General features: G+C 53.8%; 2 protein-coding genes across 14 annotated transcripts in view; both read right to left on the minus strand.

Annotated features, from left to right (window-relative positions):
* Positions 1-5817, minus strand: part of DDC (dopa decarboxylase) — a 74857-nt gene extending 69040 nt beyond the window's left edge. The window contains exon 1 of one of the 4 annotated variants that reach the window (XM_021063927.1): positions 5676-5817. The gene's annotated coding sequence lies outside the window, so the exon portion shown is untranslated. Of the gene's footprint in view, positions 1-178; positions 324-5675 lie in introns of those variants that run through there. The other 3 variants (XM_021063928.1, XM_021063929.1, XM_021063930.1) reach the window with 3 other exon arrangements.
* The window catches only part of GRB10 (growth factor receptor bound protein 10), a 162190-nt gene continuing 157721 nt past the window's right edge, over positions 14960-19428 (minus strand). For 9 of the 10 annotated variants that reach the window (XM_021101958.1, XM_021101955.1, XM_021101957.1 and 6 more), the window contains one exon: positions 14960-17754. In XM_021101958.1, coding sequence (XP_020957617.1) covers positions 17608-17754 — 147 coding nt within the window. In that variant the 3' untranslated portion in view covers positions 14960-17607. 10 annotated transcript variants of the gene reach the window in all.

The following is a 19428-nucleotide window of genomic DNA, read 5'->3' on the forward strand; positions in this document are numbered from 1 at the left end:
CCCACCAGCGCACAGCTGCACGCAAGCCCTCCCAGCTGGCCAGAGGAAATCCACCCAGCTGGAGTCAAGAGACAAACCTCCAGTCCCCAAAGCCCCCAAACTGGAGGGCGCCGCCACCGGAGCCGGCTCCGTGACAGGCCCAGACCCCCAGGCTACAAGGACAAAGAGCAGTACTCACAGGCAGCCCGGGGTGCTTGTTCTCTGTCTCTCTCTCTTCTCCTTGGTGACAGTTAAAAGGCACAGAGGATGTGATTGCCATTTATGTAGACAGAGTGTCCGCCTCCCCAAAGCCAATCAGAGCAGCCTGCTCTGCTCCTTCCCTGGCAGCATCTCCCACCTCCTCCGCCCTCCTGCTCCGCACCCTCCCCAGGCCGGGGCGGGGGGGGGGGGTCAGCAGAGGCAGAGTGGGGCCCAGAGACGGCTGAGCCTGCAGGGGTTGGGGGGCAAGAGGCCAAGGAAGACGGGCCTTGTGCCCCACTGCGGGACCCAGACAGGAGCCAGCTCCCCTGTGTCTCTGGACGACCTTTGAGCAGCAGCAGGGTCCCTGCTCTTTCAAGAGGCCAAGAAGCGGGCCGGGCACGGCAAGCCAGGACCTGCTGTACCAGCACTGACGTGACCACGGGAGGCTCAGCGTGCCAAGCCCATTAGCCCAGATGGAGAGAGAAGCACAGGCAGGCAAGGATTTGAACCCAGGTTCCCCGGATTAAAGACATGGTTTTTTTACGCCTTTAGACACCGCCCTCAAGACACGGATCTCTTCAAACTCGGGCTGGGGCTTCGCCTCTCCTGCCCCTCGCTGGGCAGGCTGACCCCGGCCTCATGGGGCAGGGTCCCTTCCTCTCCGGAGGCGGCCTCAGAGCACCAGAGCCAGAAAGGGGCCAAGGTGGAGGCCACGCCCGCCAGCAGGGACCCGCAGCTTCCTCTGCACACACCACCCATGCGCGCACTAGTGCACACGACACAGTGCACACACCAGTGCTGCACGCACGGCACCACGTCCATGTGCACACACAGGGGTGCCCACACCATCCTAAACACACACGCGCAGCACACACCACCGCACACCACACTGCAGCGCGCACTTGCAGGGCCTGCAGCGCAGTCAGGCGCTGGGAAGGGCCCAGAGAGGACCAAGCGCGGCCCCCGCCCCCTGCGGCTTTAAAGAAGCAGCATCTCTTCCAAGGAGCATCTGCGCTCCGGCTGAGGCTGAGACGGAGGCCTGGGCGGGGCCGCCGGGGCCGCGGGCTGGCTCCCTCCCTCCCTCCCCGCGCGGACCGCGCACCGCCGGAGGGTTGGGGGATCCAGCGGGTCTGCGCCGGGGCGGACTGACTGAGCGCAGGAACCACCTCGCCAGGGAGCCGCCCAGGACCGCTCGTCCCTCCACACGGGGGAAGACGGGGTGAGCTGGCCGGGATGGGGCGCTCCGGGCCGGCGCGATGCCTCTCCCTGCACAGCACCCGGCCCAGCGCAGACACTGGCTAAACCCCGAGTGATCCCGGGAGACCCTGCGCAGGAATACGGGGGTGATGAGAAGCCTCTGGGAGACGAGGCCGGCGCAAAGAAGGACGTCTCCCATTTCACAGAGTGACCGAGATAGTAATTAGCACTGATAAAGGTTCTATTATAGGCAGCCTTACACAGGGTCACGCGGTCCCCCACACGTGCCATACCCAAGTAGATAGTATCATCATCCCTCATTGACAGATGAGGAAACAGAGGCCCAGAGAGGTCAGGAATTTGCCCAAGGTCACCATGTGGGAGAGCAGGCCATCCCTCACCAGCAGGCCAGCCGCCCCGATGCCCGGCACTGCCAGGTGTGCTTGCTGGGTGGCACTGCAGGATGGGACATGTCGTGAAAGAACAAGCAGAGAGAAAGCCAGGCTGGCTGTTGTGCCCAGAGCTGCTAGGCTCGCCTGTGAAGAGGGCACAGCCCAGAGGCGAGCCTGCAGCAACGGGCTGCCTGCGTCTGGAGGGACACCAAGCCCTTTGAAGGGTTTGAGGCAGCAAACTGAGGACAGGCTTAGGGATCTGAAGGTTGCTCTGCTGTTGCTTGGAGAGTAAATTGCAGGGAGAGAAGGGATAGACTTGAGATTGATTCGGGGGGGGGGGGGACCCAGGAGGGTGTGGAGGAGCCTGAAGAGGCAGCCCGGGGCTGAGACTTCAGGCTGCAGATTCAGGCTTAACCTGCCTCCCCACCTGCTGTGTGGCCTGGGCGGCTGCTTTCCCATCCCCAGTGACAGTGACAAGTTCTGACTGACGATCAAGGACGCTAGGAATGGACCTCACAGAATCTTACACAATGTGTGCAAGACTTGTATGAAGAAACTTACAAATGCTCATAGGAAGATTTAAGGACGACCCAAATAAATGGATACACGTATGTACATTTGTCTTTTTAGGCCCTCACTGCGGGCACGCGGAAGTTCCCAGGCTAGGGATGGAAGGGGAGCCACAGCTGCCGACCCACTGAGCGAGGCCAGGGATGACACTGCATCCTCAGCGATACCAGTCGGATTTGTTTCTGCTGAGCCACAATGGGAACCCCAATAAATGGAAATAAATGCCTGCCCATGGAGGAAAATATTCTGTATTGTAAATATTCCCATTTTCCTAAAACTGATGAACAGATTCCATACCACTTTAATCAAAAGTGGGAAAGGATTTCTTGAATGATTCACTTAATCAACTGACCATTAAAGACTGACACATTTGACTGAGTTACTGTTAAGAATATTTGTTCTTCAATCTATGGAAACCGGAAAGAACCTACCAAGTGCAGGAAGGGACTTGAAATGCATGTTGGTCATTGTGGGTTAGGATTTGTCATCTAAAAAGACCTTTTGATAAGAAAAAGACGACTCAGCAGAAATACTAGCATTTATCGGAAATAGAAACCAAATGTCTCATAAACATGTGTAAAGATGATCTTTCTTGTTACTAATCAGAGATAAGTATTTACTGCCAACACATGGCATTGCAATTGATTTTTATGTGTGTAATACTTTTTCTAGCCACCTAACTAGATTGTCTTAGAACTTTTAATAATTTCTCTGTTCATTCGGGTGGATTATCTTCTATGAAAACAGACGTAACATTTAAAACTCTGTACTCGCTTCGCGCTGTCCTAGGGCCTCTTGAACACAGCTGAATAGAAGCAGTGGTTGTAAACATCTCATCACCGACTTTTTTTGGGGGGGGTGCTGCACCTGCAGCATGTGGAAGTGCCCAGGCTAAGGGCTGAATTGGAGCTGGAGCTGCCGGCCTGCACCATGGCAAGGGATTGAACCCACATCCTCACAGAGACAACCTCAGGTCTGCTAGGCCCCCAGGAGAGCTCCACTGTCTAAGGTCTTTCGTTGAGTGATTGTCTCATTTATTTTGACCTTTTTAACTTTCTAATATAAGAATTTGAAACCATTTGCTTACTTCTGCGTACTACCTTCAATACAACGCTCAAAATTAAAGTTAACATATTTCATTCTCATTTATTTCTAAGCATTATTTAACTTGTATTACATTTTTTCTTTTTTTGCTTTTTATGGCCGTGCCCGTGGCATATGGAGGTTCCCAGGCTAGGGCTCCAGTCGGAGCTGTAGCTGCCAGCCTTTGCCACAGCCACAGCAACATCAGATCCGAGCCTGTCTGCGACCTACACCACAGCTCAGGGCAACGCCGGATCCTTAACCTGCTGAGCGAGGCCAGGGATCGAACCCACAACCTCATGGTTCCCAAGTCAGATTCATTTCCGCTGCGCCACAACGGGATTTCCAATTTGCATTACATTTTGAATTTGATTCGTGAGTTATGTAGTAGCTTTCAAAAACTTTCCAGACACATATAGCAATTTTTACTTATCTTTTTCTTGAATTGTAATTTAGTTAATTGAATTGTGGTCGGAGAGCAGCTGGTACAATAACAGTTCTCTGATCGACATTGAGTCTTGCATTATAGCTGCTACATCCTGAATTTGTCTAAACTTTTCACGTGAACTTGAAAAGAGTCTTTTCTAATTATTGGGTGAAGCGTTCCACATACATCCAACAAACCAAGACTGTTACTTGTTGAAATGTTTCCAGTCTTTACTAATGCTTCTGTTAGCCTGCACTCTCATCTAGCTCGCGCTCATTGCTAGAGATCTATAAATCAACTATAATAAAAATTAAATTAAAAAAATCTTCCATGACGGTAAACTTGCCAATTTCTCCCTGTCGTTGTGCCAAGATTTTGTTTATACATTTAAGTCTTTTCCATTAGGTCTGTTGTGTTTAAAACTATTACTTCTTAGTTTAATGACTAACTAAGACTGAACCTTTTATCGTTTTATAAAGTAGCTGCTTAATAGATAATTCACGAATGGCCTCATTACAGGGGTAGTGCAGCTCTGCTCCTCCCGGTCGTTGGTGGCCAAGGGTGCAGGGGTCAGGGCTGGTGATCTCGCAGGTGGCTCCCTGTCTTCACCCATTACTTGGGGATATTTAAAAGTCTGAACGTCACTTTGAATCGTAAGCAGCACCAACATTTTCCGGGCTTCAGAACGTCCTGAATCCACTCTGAGGACATCTGGCGTGACAGTTCGCTGAGGCACCTCCGTCCCACACCTTCATCTGGCTGATACCAAATTACAAGGAGGAGCTCCTCCAGAGCTGCCACCTGACCTGCCACCCAGCCCCCTCCCAGAGCCACTCAAGATCCTCAGGGCAGACGCCCGCAGGGCTCACCACTCTGCCTCGAGGCCCCCCGGCCGCTTCTCGAGAAGACCATGCCCGCTGAACCGCAGCGGGAACTCCCAGATGGTACAGTTCTTGAGAAGAAAACTTTGCTTCTCCATCAGACTGGAGTTAAAACAGTAATTTTATTATTGTTTTGAGAACTTGACTAGTATCCGTGAGGACGCAGGCTCAATGCCTGGCCTCGTTCAGTTGGTCAAGGATCTGGCATGACCATGAGCTGCAACGTAGGACATGGCTCTGATCCCGTGGTGTAGGTCAGCAGCTACAGCTCCGATTCGATCCCTAGCCTAGGAACCTCCACATGCCGTGGGTATGGCCCTAAACAGAAAAAAAATTGTATTTTCTGATGGGACTGAAATGAGCCTACTAAGTGGGCACGAAAGAGCCTCTCGCTCTCTCAAATGCCATAGGGAGACTCTGGATTAGCCTCTGGGTAGTGTATACTGCATGTCATGAAGGTGGAGCCTGGGCAGTCACAGAGGTTGCAGAGGTCAAGGAGTGGCTACTAGCCATCAACCCCCTCCCACGTGCTGGATATTTTCCAGACAGTATGAGATTCAGGGCTCCCAGGAACCTGACGCGGTGGGTACCACTAAACCCCCATTTTGGAGAGGAGGCCACGAGGCTATGGGATGCCGTGCCCAGACCACGCTGGTGGCAAGCGGTCGGGACACGTGTCCTGTGTCTGACAGGTGAGCAGCTGTCCGGGTTGCTCCCCAGGACCTGCCTCGTCACACACAGCTGAGTGTGTGCGTGTGTGGGCACAGCGACCATCCCCGAGCTTGGCAAGCCCGCAGCCCGACAGACACCATCGGCCGGTCATGCTGCCCAGTGCCCAGGCGAGCCGAGCAGCACGCCAGCGCCTGGCACTGCCGCCGCCGGGGGTCAGGGTACAGGGTGCCATTTCCAACAAGCACAACCTGTTAGTATGAGGCCAGGACTTACCTGCTGGGGACTCCGGCCCTGTCGTTGTCCGCTCTGTGCAGAGACGCGCTGGCTCTGGGGGCTGGAAGGCGGTGGGGACGCTGGGGAGTTCGTGCTGAAATCACTCACTCTCCCGGCCTTTCCGATCCACGCCTCCTGGCCTTTTGAGCCTCAGATGCTGGTTAAACATTAATTTCTTCTGGTGGAAAGGTCGAGATAATCTTGAGAAAGCCCCTCATCTCTGGGGAACCTGGGAAATGCTCCCCCACTCAGAGTGTGTTTGCTCTCCAGCCTTTTAATATTTCACACTTTCAGATGTTTCCTTTAGAGCTTTCCTCCGCCTGAAATTTGCTGTGGGGTAAAAGGCATGAGATACACCCCTGATTCTCTCCCCCAGAGAATAAGCTCATTCTTCCAACATTACTTTTGCCAAAAGGTCCTCCCCTCATATCTCCCTTTCTTGAGCTCGCTGTTGTGATTCTATGAAATTTTTCTTTCATTTCTGTGCCAGGGCTACAGTGCTGAAACTTTAGAACCTTCTAATGCATTTGACACTTGCAAAGGCAAGCATTCCCTTGTCGGTTTTCTTTTAAACAGTCTGGAGTTTTCTCAAAAAACTAAAACTACCATATGGATCCAGCAGCCCCACTCCTGGGCAAATGTCTAGAGAAAACTATAATTCAAAAAGATATAGGCATGAGTTCCCATTGTGGCTCAGTGATTAACGAATCTGACTAGGAACCATGAGGTTGCGGGTTCGACCCCTGGCCTTGCTCAGTGGCTTAAGGATCCGGTGTTGCCGTGAGCTGTGGTGTGGGTCGCAGATGCAGCTCGGATCCTGCGTGGCTGTGGCTGTGGCTGTGGCTGGAAGCTACAGCTCTGCTTAGACCCCTAGCCTGGGAACCTCCATATGCCACGGGAATGGCCCAAGAAATGGCAAAAAGACAAAAAAAAAAAAAAATGCATGCACCCCAATGTTCATAGCAGCACTATTTACAATAACCAAGACGTGGAAGCCACCTAAATACCCATTTTGTTTTGTTAGTGATCCCCAACCCCCCAGACAGAGGAGTGGATAAAGACGATGTGGTACATATATGCAATGGAATATTACTCAGCTATAAAAAAGAATGAAACAATGCCATTTTCAGCAACATGGATGGACCTAGAGATTCTCATACTAAGTGAAGTGAGACTGTGAAAAAAACACCATGTGATACCACTGGTATGCAGAATCTTAAAAAAAGGATACAAATGAACTTAGTTGCAGATGGAAACAGACTCACAGAGGTTGAAAACAAACTTATGGTTACCAAGGGAGACAGGTTGGGGGGGATGCCCTGGGGTTTTGGAACTGGCATAGGCACAGTGAGGTCTACAGAATGACTGGCCAATGGGCACCTCCTGTGTGGCACAGGGAACTTTCTTTTTTTTTTATTTTTTTGCTTTTTGGGGCCACACCAATGGCATATGAAAGTTCCCAGGCTAGGGGACAAATCAGAGCTGTAGCCGCCAGCCTACACCACAGCCGCAGCAATGCAGGATCAAAGCCGTATCTGCGACCTACACCACAGCTCACCAGCTCACTGTAACACCAGATCCCAGGCCCTCTGAGCAAGGCCAGGGATCAAACCCACACCCTCAAGGATACTAGTCAGATTCGTTTCCACTGGGCCACAACGGGAACTCCAATACAAGGAACTGTAGCCAACATTCTGTGATAATCTCTATGGGAAAAAAATCTGAGAGAGAATGGATGTGTGTACGTGTAACCAAATTACTTTGTTGCAGAGCAGGAGAGCAGGAATGATCGACATTGTATATCAAATAGACTTCAATAAAACTTTAAAAAATGAAAAAAAAATCCTTGCTACTTTCATAAATTTCTGTTTCGAGAGGAACTTTAGGAGTTCCCGCTGCAGCTCAGTAGTGACAAACTTGAGTAGTATCCATGAGGACGCCGGGTCTGCGAACAATTTTGGGTTAGTTTTTGTTGTTTCTGTCTTGTTTTTGGCAGTGCCTGCAGCATGCAGAAGTTCCCAGGCCAGGGATCAAACCCTGGCCACAGCAACAGCCAGAGCCGCCGCAGGGACAATGCCGGGTCCTTAACCCCCCTGAGCCACAAGGGAACTCCTTGGGTTAGTTTTTGTGAAGGGTGTGAGGTCTCTGTCTAGATTCATCTTTGCATGTGGATGGCCATTGTTTCTGCACTATTTGTTGGAAAGACGGTCTCTGCTCCGTTGTGTTGTCTTTGCTCCTTTGCCAGAGACCAACTGACCTCATTCATGCGGGTCTGTTTCTGGGCTCCCCACTCCGTTCCACTGGTCCTTTTTTCTCTGCTCTCGATTCCACATGGCCTCAGTCACGGCAGCTTCGGAGGCGGCCTGACGTTGGAGGTGTAAATTCTTCAACACCGTTCTTCTCCAATTCAAAGTTTTCAAATCACTGGGCTCAACCTATGGTGGGTGGTGAATCTAGTTTGGGGATCTGGTGACCAGCATTTTATTTTATTCATTTATTTATTTGTTTATTTTTATGACCGAACCTGCGGCATATGAAGGTTCCCAGGCTGGGGGTCAAATCAGAACTGCAGCTGCCGACCTACACCACAGCCACAGCAACGCCGGATCCAAACCGCATTTGCAACCTACACCCAGCTTGAGGCCACACCGGATCCTTAACCCACCGAGTGAGACCAGGGATCAAACTCACATCCTCAGAGACTCTGTCGGGTTCTTAACCTACTGGGCCACAACAGGAATTCCCAAGATCAGCATTTTTAAAAAGGAAAGAGGAGTTTACATTGTGCCTCAGTGGATAATGAACCCGAATAGCATCCATGAGGACACGGATTCAATCTGTGGCCTTGCTCAGTGGGTTAAGGATCCAGCGTTGCCGTGCGCTGTGGTGTAGTTCGCAGATGTAGCTCGGATCCCGAGTTGCTGTGGCTGTGGTGTAGGCCGGCAGCTATACTTCCGATTCGACCCCTAGGCTGGGAACCTTCTGTGCCACAGGTGTGTCCCTAAAAAGACAAAATAAAATAAAATACAATCGGAAAGAGACCAGAACAGAACAGGAAAGGGGGCATTGCACCTGACAAGGGAAACAGTGTCTTCAGAAATTTCCGTTTTGATTCTGTCCGTGTGTACAGGCCCTGGGCTCTGCACGGTGACACACAGTTCTTGCAGTTGTTTGAGATCAGAGACGGCAGACGCTGCTAAGGATGAGTCTCTCTTAGAGAAAGAGCGGAGGTTAAGGTGTGGGCAGTCTCAGAGGCTTGAGCAGGGATTCCAGAGGCTGGAGGAGGGCACACAGCTCTCCATGGCATCCAGCTATTCCCGTCTGTATCCAGCTATTCCCGTCTGTATCGTTCATGTTGCAAACTGAACATAAGAATTTATTGAACAGTTTAGCACTTGATGCTCACATGTTCCTTAGCTATTTGTAGCTTGCTTCTGTGAGTTTCGAGCTTCCATTTCCAGTGTTATTTCTAGCTGGGGGGGTGACAAGACCAGTGGGAAGGGGCCAGTGGGACCCGGGGTAGATCTGGAGCCGGGCGGGCTGCCTTGGCTCAGCTGGTGGGGGACAGAGCTCCGGCTCATCCACTCAAAGTGATTCTAATTAAGCTAATGCATCGCGTGGGTGTCATCGCATTGTCTCTCTTGAGCTGCATCTGGGGGGTGCTGGAACTTGGTGTCAGTGGCCCCGTTTTAGGAAGGAGGAGAGGGGGGTGGAGGCTGAAGAGGGTTCCTGCTGGGAGCCTGGGCCGGCGGGTGGGAGAAAGGACGGCTCGTCTTCCAGGCAAGCCCTGTCTTTGCCCAGTAACCTGACCACAGACCCAGCTGTGGCATCCGTGTAAGTTATTGAAGGCCATCGTTGGGGTCCCTGGGTGACTCAGGGCAGATCTCAGCTGCCAAAAGAGCAGACTGGGGAGTTCCCATTGTGGCTCAGTGGTTAACAACCCAATTAGTATCCATGAAGATGCCAGTTCAATCCCTGGTCTTGCTCAGTTGGTTAAGGATCTGGTGGTGCTGCAAGCCGCGGCATAGGTCGCAGATGTGGCTCGGACCCAGTGTTGCTGTGGCTGTGGCTGTGGTGTAGGCCGGCAGCTGCAGCTCCGATTCCACCCTTAGCCTGGGAACCTCCCTGGGCTGGGGTGCAGCCCTGAAAACAGAGGGCGCGGATGGTGGGCACTGGGCGGGGGGCAGTCAGAAAATCAAGAGACTTGGATCCAGGCCTGGCCATGCCAGGACCGCTGTGTACACCTGAGCAAGGCAATGGGGCGGGCATGCAGGTGGGGGGGGGCCTGGGGGGCTGCGCTGCCTCCGCCACATGGTCCCCCAGACCCCCCAGCAGCATTTCTTCGGGTTATGCTGGCCATATGCTCCCTGGGACAGCGTCAGGCATTTTAAATATAATCCTCAGTCTTCCCACCCCATTCCTCCAAGACTCCCACCTTAGAAGCTGACAAATCCCTGGTGGCTTAGGAGGGGGGAAAACACAGCAGGTGCCGTGGCTCAGAAATTCCTGGAGCTCAGGGAAGCTGGGGAGTGTCTCGTCCCCCTGTGCTGCTCTGTGAGCCAAGACCGGCCATTGCCGAGTCAAAGATTTTTTTTTTCTTTTTCGGGCTGCACCTGTGGCCTATGGAAGTTTCTGGGCTGGTGGCTGAATCAGAGCAGCCGCTGTGGCACAATGGGATTGGCAGTGTCTCTGGAGTCCTGGGACACAGGTTCGATCCCGGGCCCGGCACAGCGCGTTAAAGATCTGGCATTTCTGCAGCTACGGTATAGGTCACAACTGAAGCTCAGATCTGATCCCTGGTCGAGGAACTCCCATTCTGCAGGGCGGCCAAAAAGGAAAAAAACAAACGCAAGGGTATCCACTTAGGCTCTTCCGCAGCTCCCTGAGACAAGAGGATGCTTCCTAACGACATGAGCCTGTGCAGTGAGCAGGTTCCCGGGTGAGCCAGAGGCAGGAGACGCGCTCTTTCTATCCCCCAACGAGCCACTGTTACCGTCAGCGTCTCCCCGACCCAGAGCAGTTCCAGCGTCTAAACATGAAGTGCACGTGTTTGCACATGGACCCGAAGTGTGTGCCAAGCTGTACTGCTTTGTACCTGAAGAAACAGCCGCCCCTGTCTCTGCGGAGTAAGAAGGAGCCACGGGGGCCTCACCAGGGCAGTTACACGGAAGACAGGGCTCATTCTTGACGCTTTAACGTGATTCTGAACCAGCCGGACCAAGGAGGCTGGAGTTGCCAGATGAGCTAAGGCCCAGCCAGCCTGCTCCAAAGCTGCACTGTTCATTTTTCTTAATTGAGGTTGACTGATTTACAATGTTGTATCAGTCTCAGGTGTATAGCAAAGTGATTCAGTTATACACATATATGTATAAAACTTTTTTTTTTGGCCTTTTTGTCCCAGCATATGGAGGTTCCCAGGCAAGGGGTCCAGTCGGAGCTGTAGCTGCCGGCCTACACCACAGCCACAGCAACGTGGGGTCTGAGCCACGTCTGCGACCCACACCACAGCTCATGGCAATGCTGGATCCTTAGCTCCCTGAGCGAGGCCAGGGATCGAACTTGCGTCCTCATGGATGCTGGTCAGGTTCGCTAACCATTGAGCCACCACGGGAACTCCTTATATGTGTATAAAACATATATGTTCCTTTTCAGATTCTTCTCCCTTATAGGTTATTACAAGTTCTGTTATTACTAGAATGTAACTACTATTTGACTATGAACTCTTATTACGAGAACTATTGAGCGCAGTTCTCTGCTGCACCGTAGGGTCTCGCGGGTTACATACGTCGAGCGGTGTGGATTTTTTACTCACACTTTCCCCTTTGGTCACCAGACGCTTGTGTTCCGCGTCCGTGAGTCCGTTTCTGTCTTGCATGTACCTTCCTATCTGCCGTGTCCTGAAGAGCCCACGTGCAGTTGCCGTCACGCGGGGTCTGTCTTTCTCCGCGTGGCCCGGCGTGATGGTCTCCGGGCCTCGTGTACCGTGTACACGCGTGTGACGGGAAACCACCGCCCCGAGGGACGGTCAGAAGGCCAAGGGGACCCGCCTAAACGGGAGACGGTGGAGGGCGTCGCCCGCGGCGGCACATGCTGGCTCCCGTGTCTCGCCCGTGGGGGTCCCTCGAGGGCGGGGGTCCCTCCCCGGGATCCGGAGCTCTGCCGCTTCAGGACATTCCTCAGCTACCGAAGGGGCCCCGCCTCGTTCCTTTCACCCCGGGGCTCACCTAGACCGGCCCTGTCCAGTGGGACTTCCCGTGATGGGGAAATGCCCCCTGGCTGCGCTGTCCGGGGGGGCGCAGGCCGGCCCCACCTGGCACGTGAGCACTTGCCATGCAGAGTGCAGCCAAGGAGCTGACTTTTCACTTCATTCTTTTTTATTCAGATTTAAATAATAACGTGTGCCTAGTGGTTCACTAGGTAAGGCCACGCTCCCTGCCCCCGTGCTCACACTCACCTTCGCCCTCCACACACCTTCCAGACGAGTGCCCCAGCCAGAGGCAGTGCTTCCCTACGACTCCTGGGCTGCAGCCCTCGTGGACACGTATGTGCCTGTGTGTGTGTGTGTGTGTGTAACTGTAGAATTATTATAGCTAAGAGTTTACCATAGCTCATACTTCAAATAACGAAGCTCCATAACTATCCAACATGATGTATATTTGCCACGGGACAACCCAGGGGAAAACCTGTTCTATTGCAAATCAGTATGGCATCATTTGGGGAGATTTGTCCGCGTGATGGTGCGTGAGGCTGAACATGGAGGCAGCTGTGACCACAGGCAGGAGAGGTATTGGTTGGAGGACCAACCTCGAGGGTTTATATTGTGACATCACATACACAACACTTGGTGTTTATTTATAACTAAGTAATGTTTACTTCTGTCCTGTCAGCATCCGACCCAAGGCTTGTCTTCTTTCCCACATGTACTTCCTATAAATGACTGGGCCGAGACCTCCTTCAAAGGAGGTCAAACCAGTGTCACTCTTCTATGAAGACGCCCAAGATAAAAGGAGAAAATAATAGAAAGTAGGAAAAAAGTCGTAGAAAAAATGGGATTAAAGAGCATTCACTAGAAATATATTGTCATGGAGTAGGTTAAAACTGCAATCAACTGTAAAAAAATTGCAATCAATTGCAATGCCATGAATTTAAAAAAAACCCCAAGCTATCCCTTCACCAAGCTCAAAGCAGAGATCTGAGTTCAAGGGGCACAAGCAAGGAAAGGCAGCAGGGCTCGGAAACATCCTCGCGATGAGTGTACACGGGCACGTATCTCAGAAGAGAACCACACACCGTGAGTGGCCTGGAGGACAGGCCAGGCGGACGTGCACTCTGAACGGAAGCGAGAGGTCGAAGGTCTGAGAAAAGGTAAGGAAAGGCAGATGGGAGAGATCCAACACACTCAAAATTGCTATTTTTAAAGAAAAACCTGCAGGGATGGAATGAAAAATATATTTAGATGTAATTCAAGAAAACGTTCACAGATTAAACAAGGCTTGGATCTATCTCCAGACTAAAAGTATACATTGTGGAGTTTTCCTGTGGCTCAGCGGGTTAAGGATCTGTGGCTCAGGCTGCTGCTGTGGCACAGGTTCTGTCCCTGGCCCAGGAACTTCCGCATGCCATGGAGGTTTCTTCTGTGGGCATGGCATCTCCGGCCCGGGGGGGGGGGCGGGGGGCTCCAACTGCCTGGAAGAGCAGCCCTCTTTCAAGCTGCAGGATGACAGAGGAAGCCCAATTCCGCCAAAGATGGATTTTTCACCTGTTTCCTGTCCTTCTGATTAGTGTTGTGTAATTTTTAACATAAGAAGGGGCGGTATGAGTCTCCTATTCTAAAACCCCGTGGTATAGGATACTTTCCTGTTTACATTTAACCAGTGCAAATTTTCATCATAACATATTCTTAGAATTTTACTAATCACTCAAAATATGTTTAACATATAATACAGGTTGCCTTGATCTCAAGGTCGCGAGATCAGGCTTAAGGTTGTGCCTTCTTGGGCGCCCCCATCGTGGCTCAGTGGAAACAAATATAACCAGTATCCTAGTATTCACGAGGACGCCCGTTCAACCCCTGGCCTCGCTCCGTGGGTTAAGGGTCCAGTGTTGCCATGAGCTGTGGTGTAGGTCACAGACACGGCTTGGACCTGGTGCTGCCGTGACTGTGGCTATGGTGTAGCCTGGCAGCTGCAGCTCTGATTCAACCCCTAGCCTGGGAACCTCCATGTGCCATGGGTACGGCCCTAAAAAGACAAAAAAAAAGTCATATCTTCTTTTAATTCCATCAGCCTCTCAGCTTATCTCCGGGGCTGCTTGTGCCATCATCTTTGGAGGGAACACCACAGCCTACCCTTTGGACCCTGGCCCAGAGAGTGCCCCACCCCAGCTCTGCCAGGGTAGAAAGGCGGGCTCCCCACATCACGGCTCGTGTCTACACTGCACTTCCCACCACCGTGCACACACTCCCCAGTCCTCCTCTCTTCCCCTCTGCCTGCCCCCCCAGCCCGCTGGTTCTCCTTTCCCCCCTGTGGAACCCACTGCCCTCGCCACACACTGGCCACTCACACCAGCCGCCCCCCGCCCCAGGCCTCTCTCTCTCGAGGAGGAGGGCGCCGTGAATTCCTACTGTTCTTGCCCTAAAGACGGCCTGCTTTCAACCAGTGAGCTTCCCAAAGCCCAGAGGCCCGGTTCTGAAACCAAGGGCCAGGAGAATTCAAAATGCCGCAGGGGTGCCCCCCTGGGGGACAGGCCTGGCTTGTGACAACGCACCCTCTGCCTGGGGCGGGGACGGGAGGCGAGCCGGGCCCAAGGCCAGCCAAGTGACGAAGCCCAGGGCCGCCGGGTGAGGCCCTGCGGAAGCAGAGGTGCAGGCAAGCACCCTCGGAATCCTCCCGCCCACTTCTGGTGTGACCACACAATCCAGGCTCCTGCCCCTGTCACCATCTCACCGCGGTGGGCACCGTGGCACTGGACCCAGTCAACACGAACTCTCATGAGGTTCTGGAGGTGTCTGCTACATCTGAGTGGGGATCTGACCCCCTCCGCAGCTTTTGGAGGGCTCGGCTCTTGCAGAGGAGGGGAGGGAGGGGAGCAGGGGCCAGTCCCGGGACCAGCAGGGAGCACACCCATTAGGGCCACGCAAGCCTGCACAGGGCACATCAATTCCATCGGAACTAGTGTCTAGCCAGGTAAGAAGCACAGTTACAAATCCCCTAGGTCATTTCTAAAGGTTTTTAGTGGCAGACCAGCCAGAGGGTTCGTAACACAGAAACAGACATTAGGCAATAGAAAGTGGAGAACGCTGTATCCATGTTTATTTCTAATTACAAGAAACAGAACATCAGTCCCTTATTTGTACAAAAATACCTGAAGGTTTACAATTCGGTTCACGAGTCGAAGAACCGTGTACAGAAAGAAGCGAAGCACATGGAATCAAGGTTGTGTCTCTTCACGCCTTCTGCATTCCCTGAAAACGATTCCACGTCAGGCCGTCTCATGGTCACTGCAGTTTGCCCGGGGACATGACAACCCACCCCTGCCAAGGTGTGCCGACTGGTCAAACCCTCAGGTACTAAGTGCGGAAAAGAGAGGACAAAACATCTCGACGGAGGCACAGGTTCCTTCAAGGCTTAGCAGACAGAAGAACGTTCTGGAACTCAAACGCCTAAGGGAACAGAGATCCCTACCCTGACACCCAAAGCATTTGGCGTTTTCCTTCTCAGTTCAGGGGAGGGTTTTGCTACATAGAGTTGCCGTGTAGAACAGAAAATCACAGGCAGAGAGATAAAGTCAACAGGCTCCAAAAATGACCCTGAGAGCTGTCCCATTTACATTCATAGTTAAATACAAAAATTAAAGTCGCATGTCCTTCAGCCCCTGGCTGGCCAGGCTGGACGCCCGCCTCTTGCAGGGACTGGCTGTTGGCAGGTGGACCCCGGCCACCTGGCACAAGGCGGGCGGTGGGGGCCGTGAGGGGTGGGGGGGGGTGGGTCAGGTTCTGACGTGTCACTGCGCTGGGAAGGGACACACACAGAGCCGTGAGTCAGAGTCAAGCTTTAGTTCTCCTTTTAAATAAAACGTATATTTATAAATATGCGATACAGCAGGTCCTAGCTCTCTGTAGCCTAGGGCAGCATCTCATCTCGCTGGTGGAGACGGGTCTACGTAAACAGGAAAGAGAAATGGGAGAGGTGGGCTTTTTTTGTTTGTTTTGCTGTTTTTTTTTTTGTTTTTTGTTTTTTTTTTTGGTTTTTTAAAGGTTTTTCAGCCAACCAGTGAGGAGAAAAATGTCTAACAGTGTAACTAGAGCCTGAGTCCCTCCAGTGGTAGCGGCTGTTAGGGACGGCTTGAGAATTACCTAATTGTCAATGGGGGGAAGGTTAACAGATAACAAAAAAACACCCAAAAAATGAAAAATAACGCAACTGAGCATTCATGGTTAAAAACATGTGTTACTAAAAATTCTTCATTTGAGAACAACTAGTGTGGCTTGTCAACTAGCATACAGTGTCTACACCACGAGCCGAGGTACAGCGGGTAGGCGTCATGGCCCTAAGCCATGTGTTTTCCTTGGGGAGCGCTGTGGCAGGTGCGGCCCAGGCTGCCCAGTGGGCAGCACAGGCTGGGGGGGCGCATACAAGTGTGGCAACGGTGACCCGGGGCAGGAAGTCCGCCTTCGTCTGGTGCCCACCGCTGCTCCAGGAGCCCTTTCTACTCCGCAGAGATCAGAGGTAAAGACACGGCTGCCCTCACCCCGGAAGACCAGCTACGGGGACAGGGTGAAGGGGTGGGGACAACTTGAGCCCCCCTCTGATTTAGCTCCTACAGTGAGACGCAGCGTGCGCCAGCCAGCGCTGCCGTGACCGTGGGCCAGCAGAAGAGCTGCCTGCCACCTCACACTTGCTGGCGTCCGGGGGTCTCAGCAGGATGGAGGCCACCAAGCAAAGACCTTCCTGTGCTGGGCTGCCTCCTCAGTGTTCCCATCTCTATTGCCATGGAAACCCAGGGGACAGGGAAGCAGGCCAGGTGGGTACCACTTCCTGGTACATCCTCTCATCCCCCAAGGGAGTCAGGACAGCCCTGAAAAGCCAGCAGCACTGCAGAGGGAAGGCAGTGATGGTTCTAGAACCGGCTGGAAGGTCTCCAGGGGGGCCAAGCAGCCTGGCACCCCCGAGGGTAGCAGTGGGTACCCACTGTGTCTCAGGTAGGCTGGCCTGCAGCCAACTCCAGGCATGGCCCCTCAGCTCTGCTGCGGGACAGCGAGTTTTCTGGAGAAGCGAGCCTCCCGCACGGTGAGGACACACGCCACGGCCAGCGCGAGAGGGGGCGCCTGCTCAGAGCAGCCAGGCAGCCCGCTTGGGCACAGAGCGCGCCAATCACCCACCACAGCGGACACCTTTTATCTCAACAAGCGTTCAAGTATAGTGGGCAGGGCTGGGTGTCTGTGACCCGGAGGGACCTGCGGAAGGCAACAGCACCCCTGGAGACAGCCTCTGGAGGCGCCTCTGCCACGTTCCCCTGCTGTAAGCTGAATACAATACTGAAAACGAGGAGTGCAAAAAAAGGATCAATACAAAACAGTAAACATAGCGGTTTTAATTGTCAAGGTTATTCCAGGGCAAGAGTTCATTTCCAACCACTCCTCTCCGCCTCTGGCGCTGCCGCGGCCCGGCCAAGACCGTCACCCCAGCTTATTCTCGAATTTGCTCCCCCGCGCCCTCGTGGAAGAGGTGGCGCGAGCGCGGCGGCCCTGCTGGATCTGCAGCAGCAGATCAGCCTCGAGTCCAACAAACCAGCCAACCTCGGTCGGTCGGCACAGAACGAACGGATCTTGCTCTGAGTCCCCAGGTAGAGACAGCGCGCGTTCTGAACGATGCACGGACCTCCTGGTTCCAGTGTCGGCCCCTCCAGTCTGCAGCCAAGGGCGGGTCTGAGGTCATAAGGCCACTCGGATGCAGTGGTGCTTGAGTTTGCAAGGCAGGACTCCTTTGTTCAGCTGGTAGAAGTCAACGAGCTGGATCAAGTCGGAGAATTTGGTGTTCCCATCGTCGAGGCTGAAGAAGGTCTGCCCGTCATCCTCGCACTGGGGAGACAGAAGAAGACCCGCTCGTCAGGAGCCATGCCTCGGGAGCAAAGGGGCCCTGGACAGAACCGGCACCGTGCGCTCCCGGCATGGGTCTGTCCTAAGGGGTACACACGGAGTCAGCAAGGCGGGCAGGAGGGCGCGGTGAGGTGTTTGCGCTGGGCGCTGCCCAGCCCCTGAAGCTACCGGGCACAGGCGTCCCTGCTGCTGAGCTGGTCGTGGGCGAGACCGCCAAGCAACTTCCAGCTCACCCTGCCCACGAGGGCGAGGTGGACCAGTTAAGCTGTGAGTGTGCACTGCACACAGCTCGCCCCGTGGAGGAGTCTTTGGCCCTGAGCCTCATGCTAGGGCCCAGGCAACCTCTTTCAGCCCCTGCCGATCACTCCGGTCCATTACGAAGCAGACGTGGGAGGAGCACCAAGAGTTAGTGCTATCACCACACAGGAAAAGTCGCATGCCCGGGTCCTGGAATATTTGGGAGCTCTTTTTATTAAAACGGAGGACGTCTGCGGCATCTCCCAGAAACGCCTACACCCCGAACATCCACGGGGACTGAATGAAGTTGGGGATCAGTGAGCACAAGGCGGGGTGCAGGGGAGGGCACCCCACCCTGGCCGCACGCAGGCCACCGGCCTCCACCCTGTGCCGACGACTAAACCCAGAACCTCTTCTCCGCTCGCACTCGGCCGGGGCCTCGAGCTCATCCACTGCCTGTGTTTCAGCTGCCGCAGGTCTCAAGGGCCGCCTGACAATCTTAGGCCACGGGTTATCCGGGGAGTCAGGCAGCCTCCGCCGGCCAGGACGTGTTCGTTTCAGTTCATGTCGTGTAACGCAGTGGGAACAAAAGGCCTGTGGACGAAGCCCCTTCCCAGAAACAGGGCCCCGTCTGCCCACTGCAGTGCTTGGCGGAATCTGGGAAGCCTCCAGTCCAGAGGGTCCCTCCCCGGGTCCAGGGCGGCTGCTGGGAGCTGTCAGGGTCTCACTACCCTGTGTCTACGAGGGTGCCGGACACGGCAGGAAGCGAATTCACAGCAGAAGGGCCTAGAAGGCTGCCTCTCCCAGGCCACAGAGCCAGTCGCACCTGCCCTTCCTTCTCTCCCCAGGCCTCCTGTCCCCAAACATGCCTGAAAAACGCCAGGGAGGCCCCTCTGCAGGAAATGAAGCTTGGGTTACCCCAAGCCTTCCAGGGCTTTGCTTGGCTACAGGCAGAGTCACCCTGTGGGAAGAGACCTGGCCACCGTCTTTCAGCACAAGATCCCAGGACTGGGTCCCGGAGCAAGCACATCGCGAGCGTCACTCGAGCAGCAGCACTGGCCCCTTCCGCGTCTCCATCGACAGCGAGAGCTGCGCTGTATGTTAAACACTTTGGTTTTGATCTGGGGTGTCTCGTCCCCAGACAGACTGCACGTTTTTGAGGTGCTGACAACCCGCCACTCGACGCCCACGTCGGGAACCAGCGTCGGAACCTGCCGAACCTGGTCACCCCCACGACAGGGCTGGCGTTGATGAATCCGTTTGACGACGGGGCTTTTGAAATTGTTCGAAGGCAGAATCTGTTTTCTGATCCAAGGACTCGGCAGAAGGAGCAACAGGATTTCTCTCTGGGGCCACGGGTCAGCTGTTCCACCTCCCTGCTGGGCGCCCCTGGCCCACCCCAGCATCAGTCAGACTGTC

This window comes from Sus scrofa, chromosome 9 (genome assembly GCF_000003025.6).
Source record: "Sus scrofa isolate TJ Tabasco breed Duroc chromosome 9, Sscrofa11.1, whole genome shotgun sequence".
NCBI classification, from domain to species: domain Eukaryota; kingdom Metazoa; phylum Chordata; class Mammalia; order Artiodactyla; family Suidae; genus Sus; species Sus scrofa.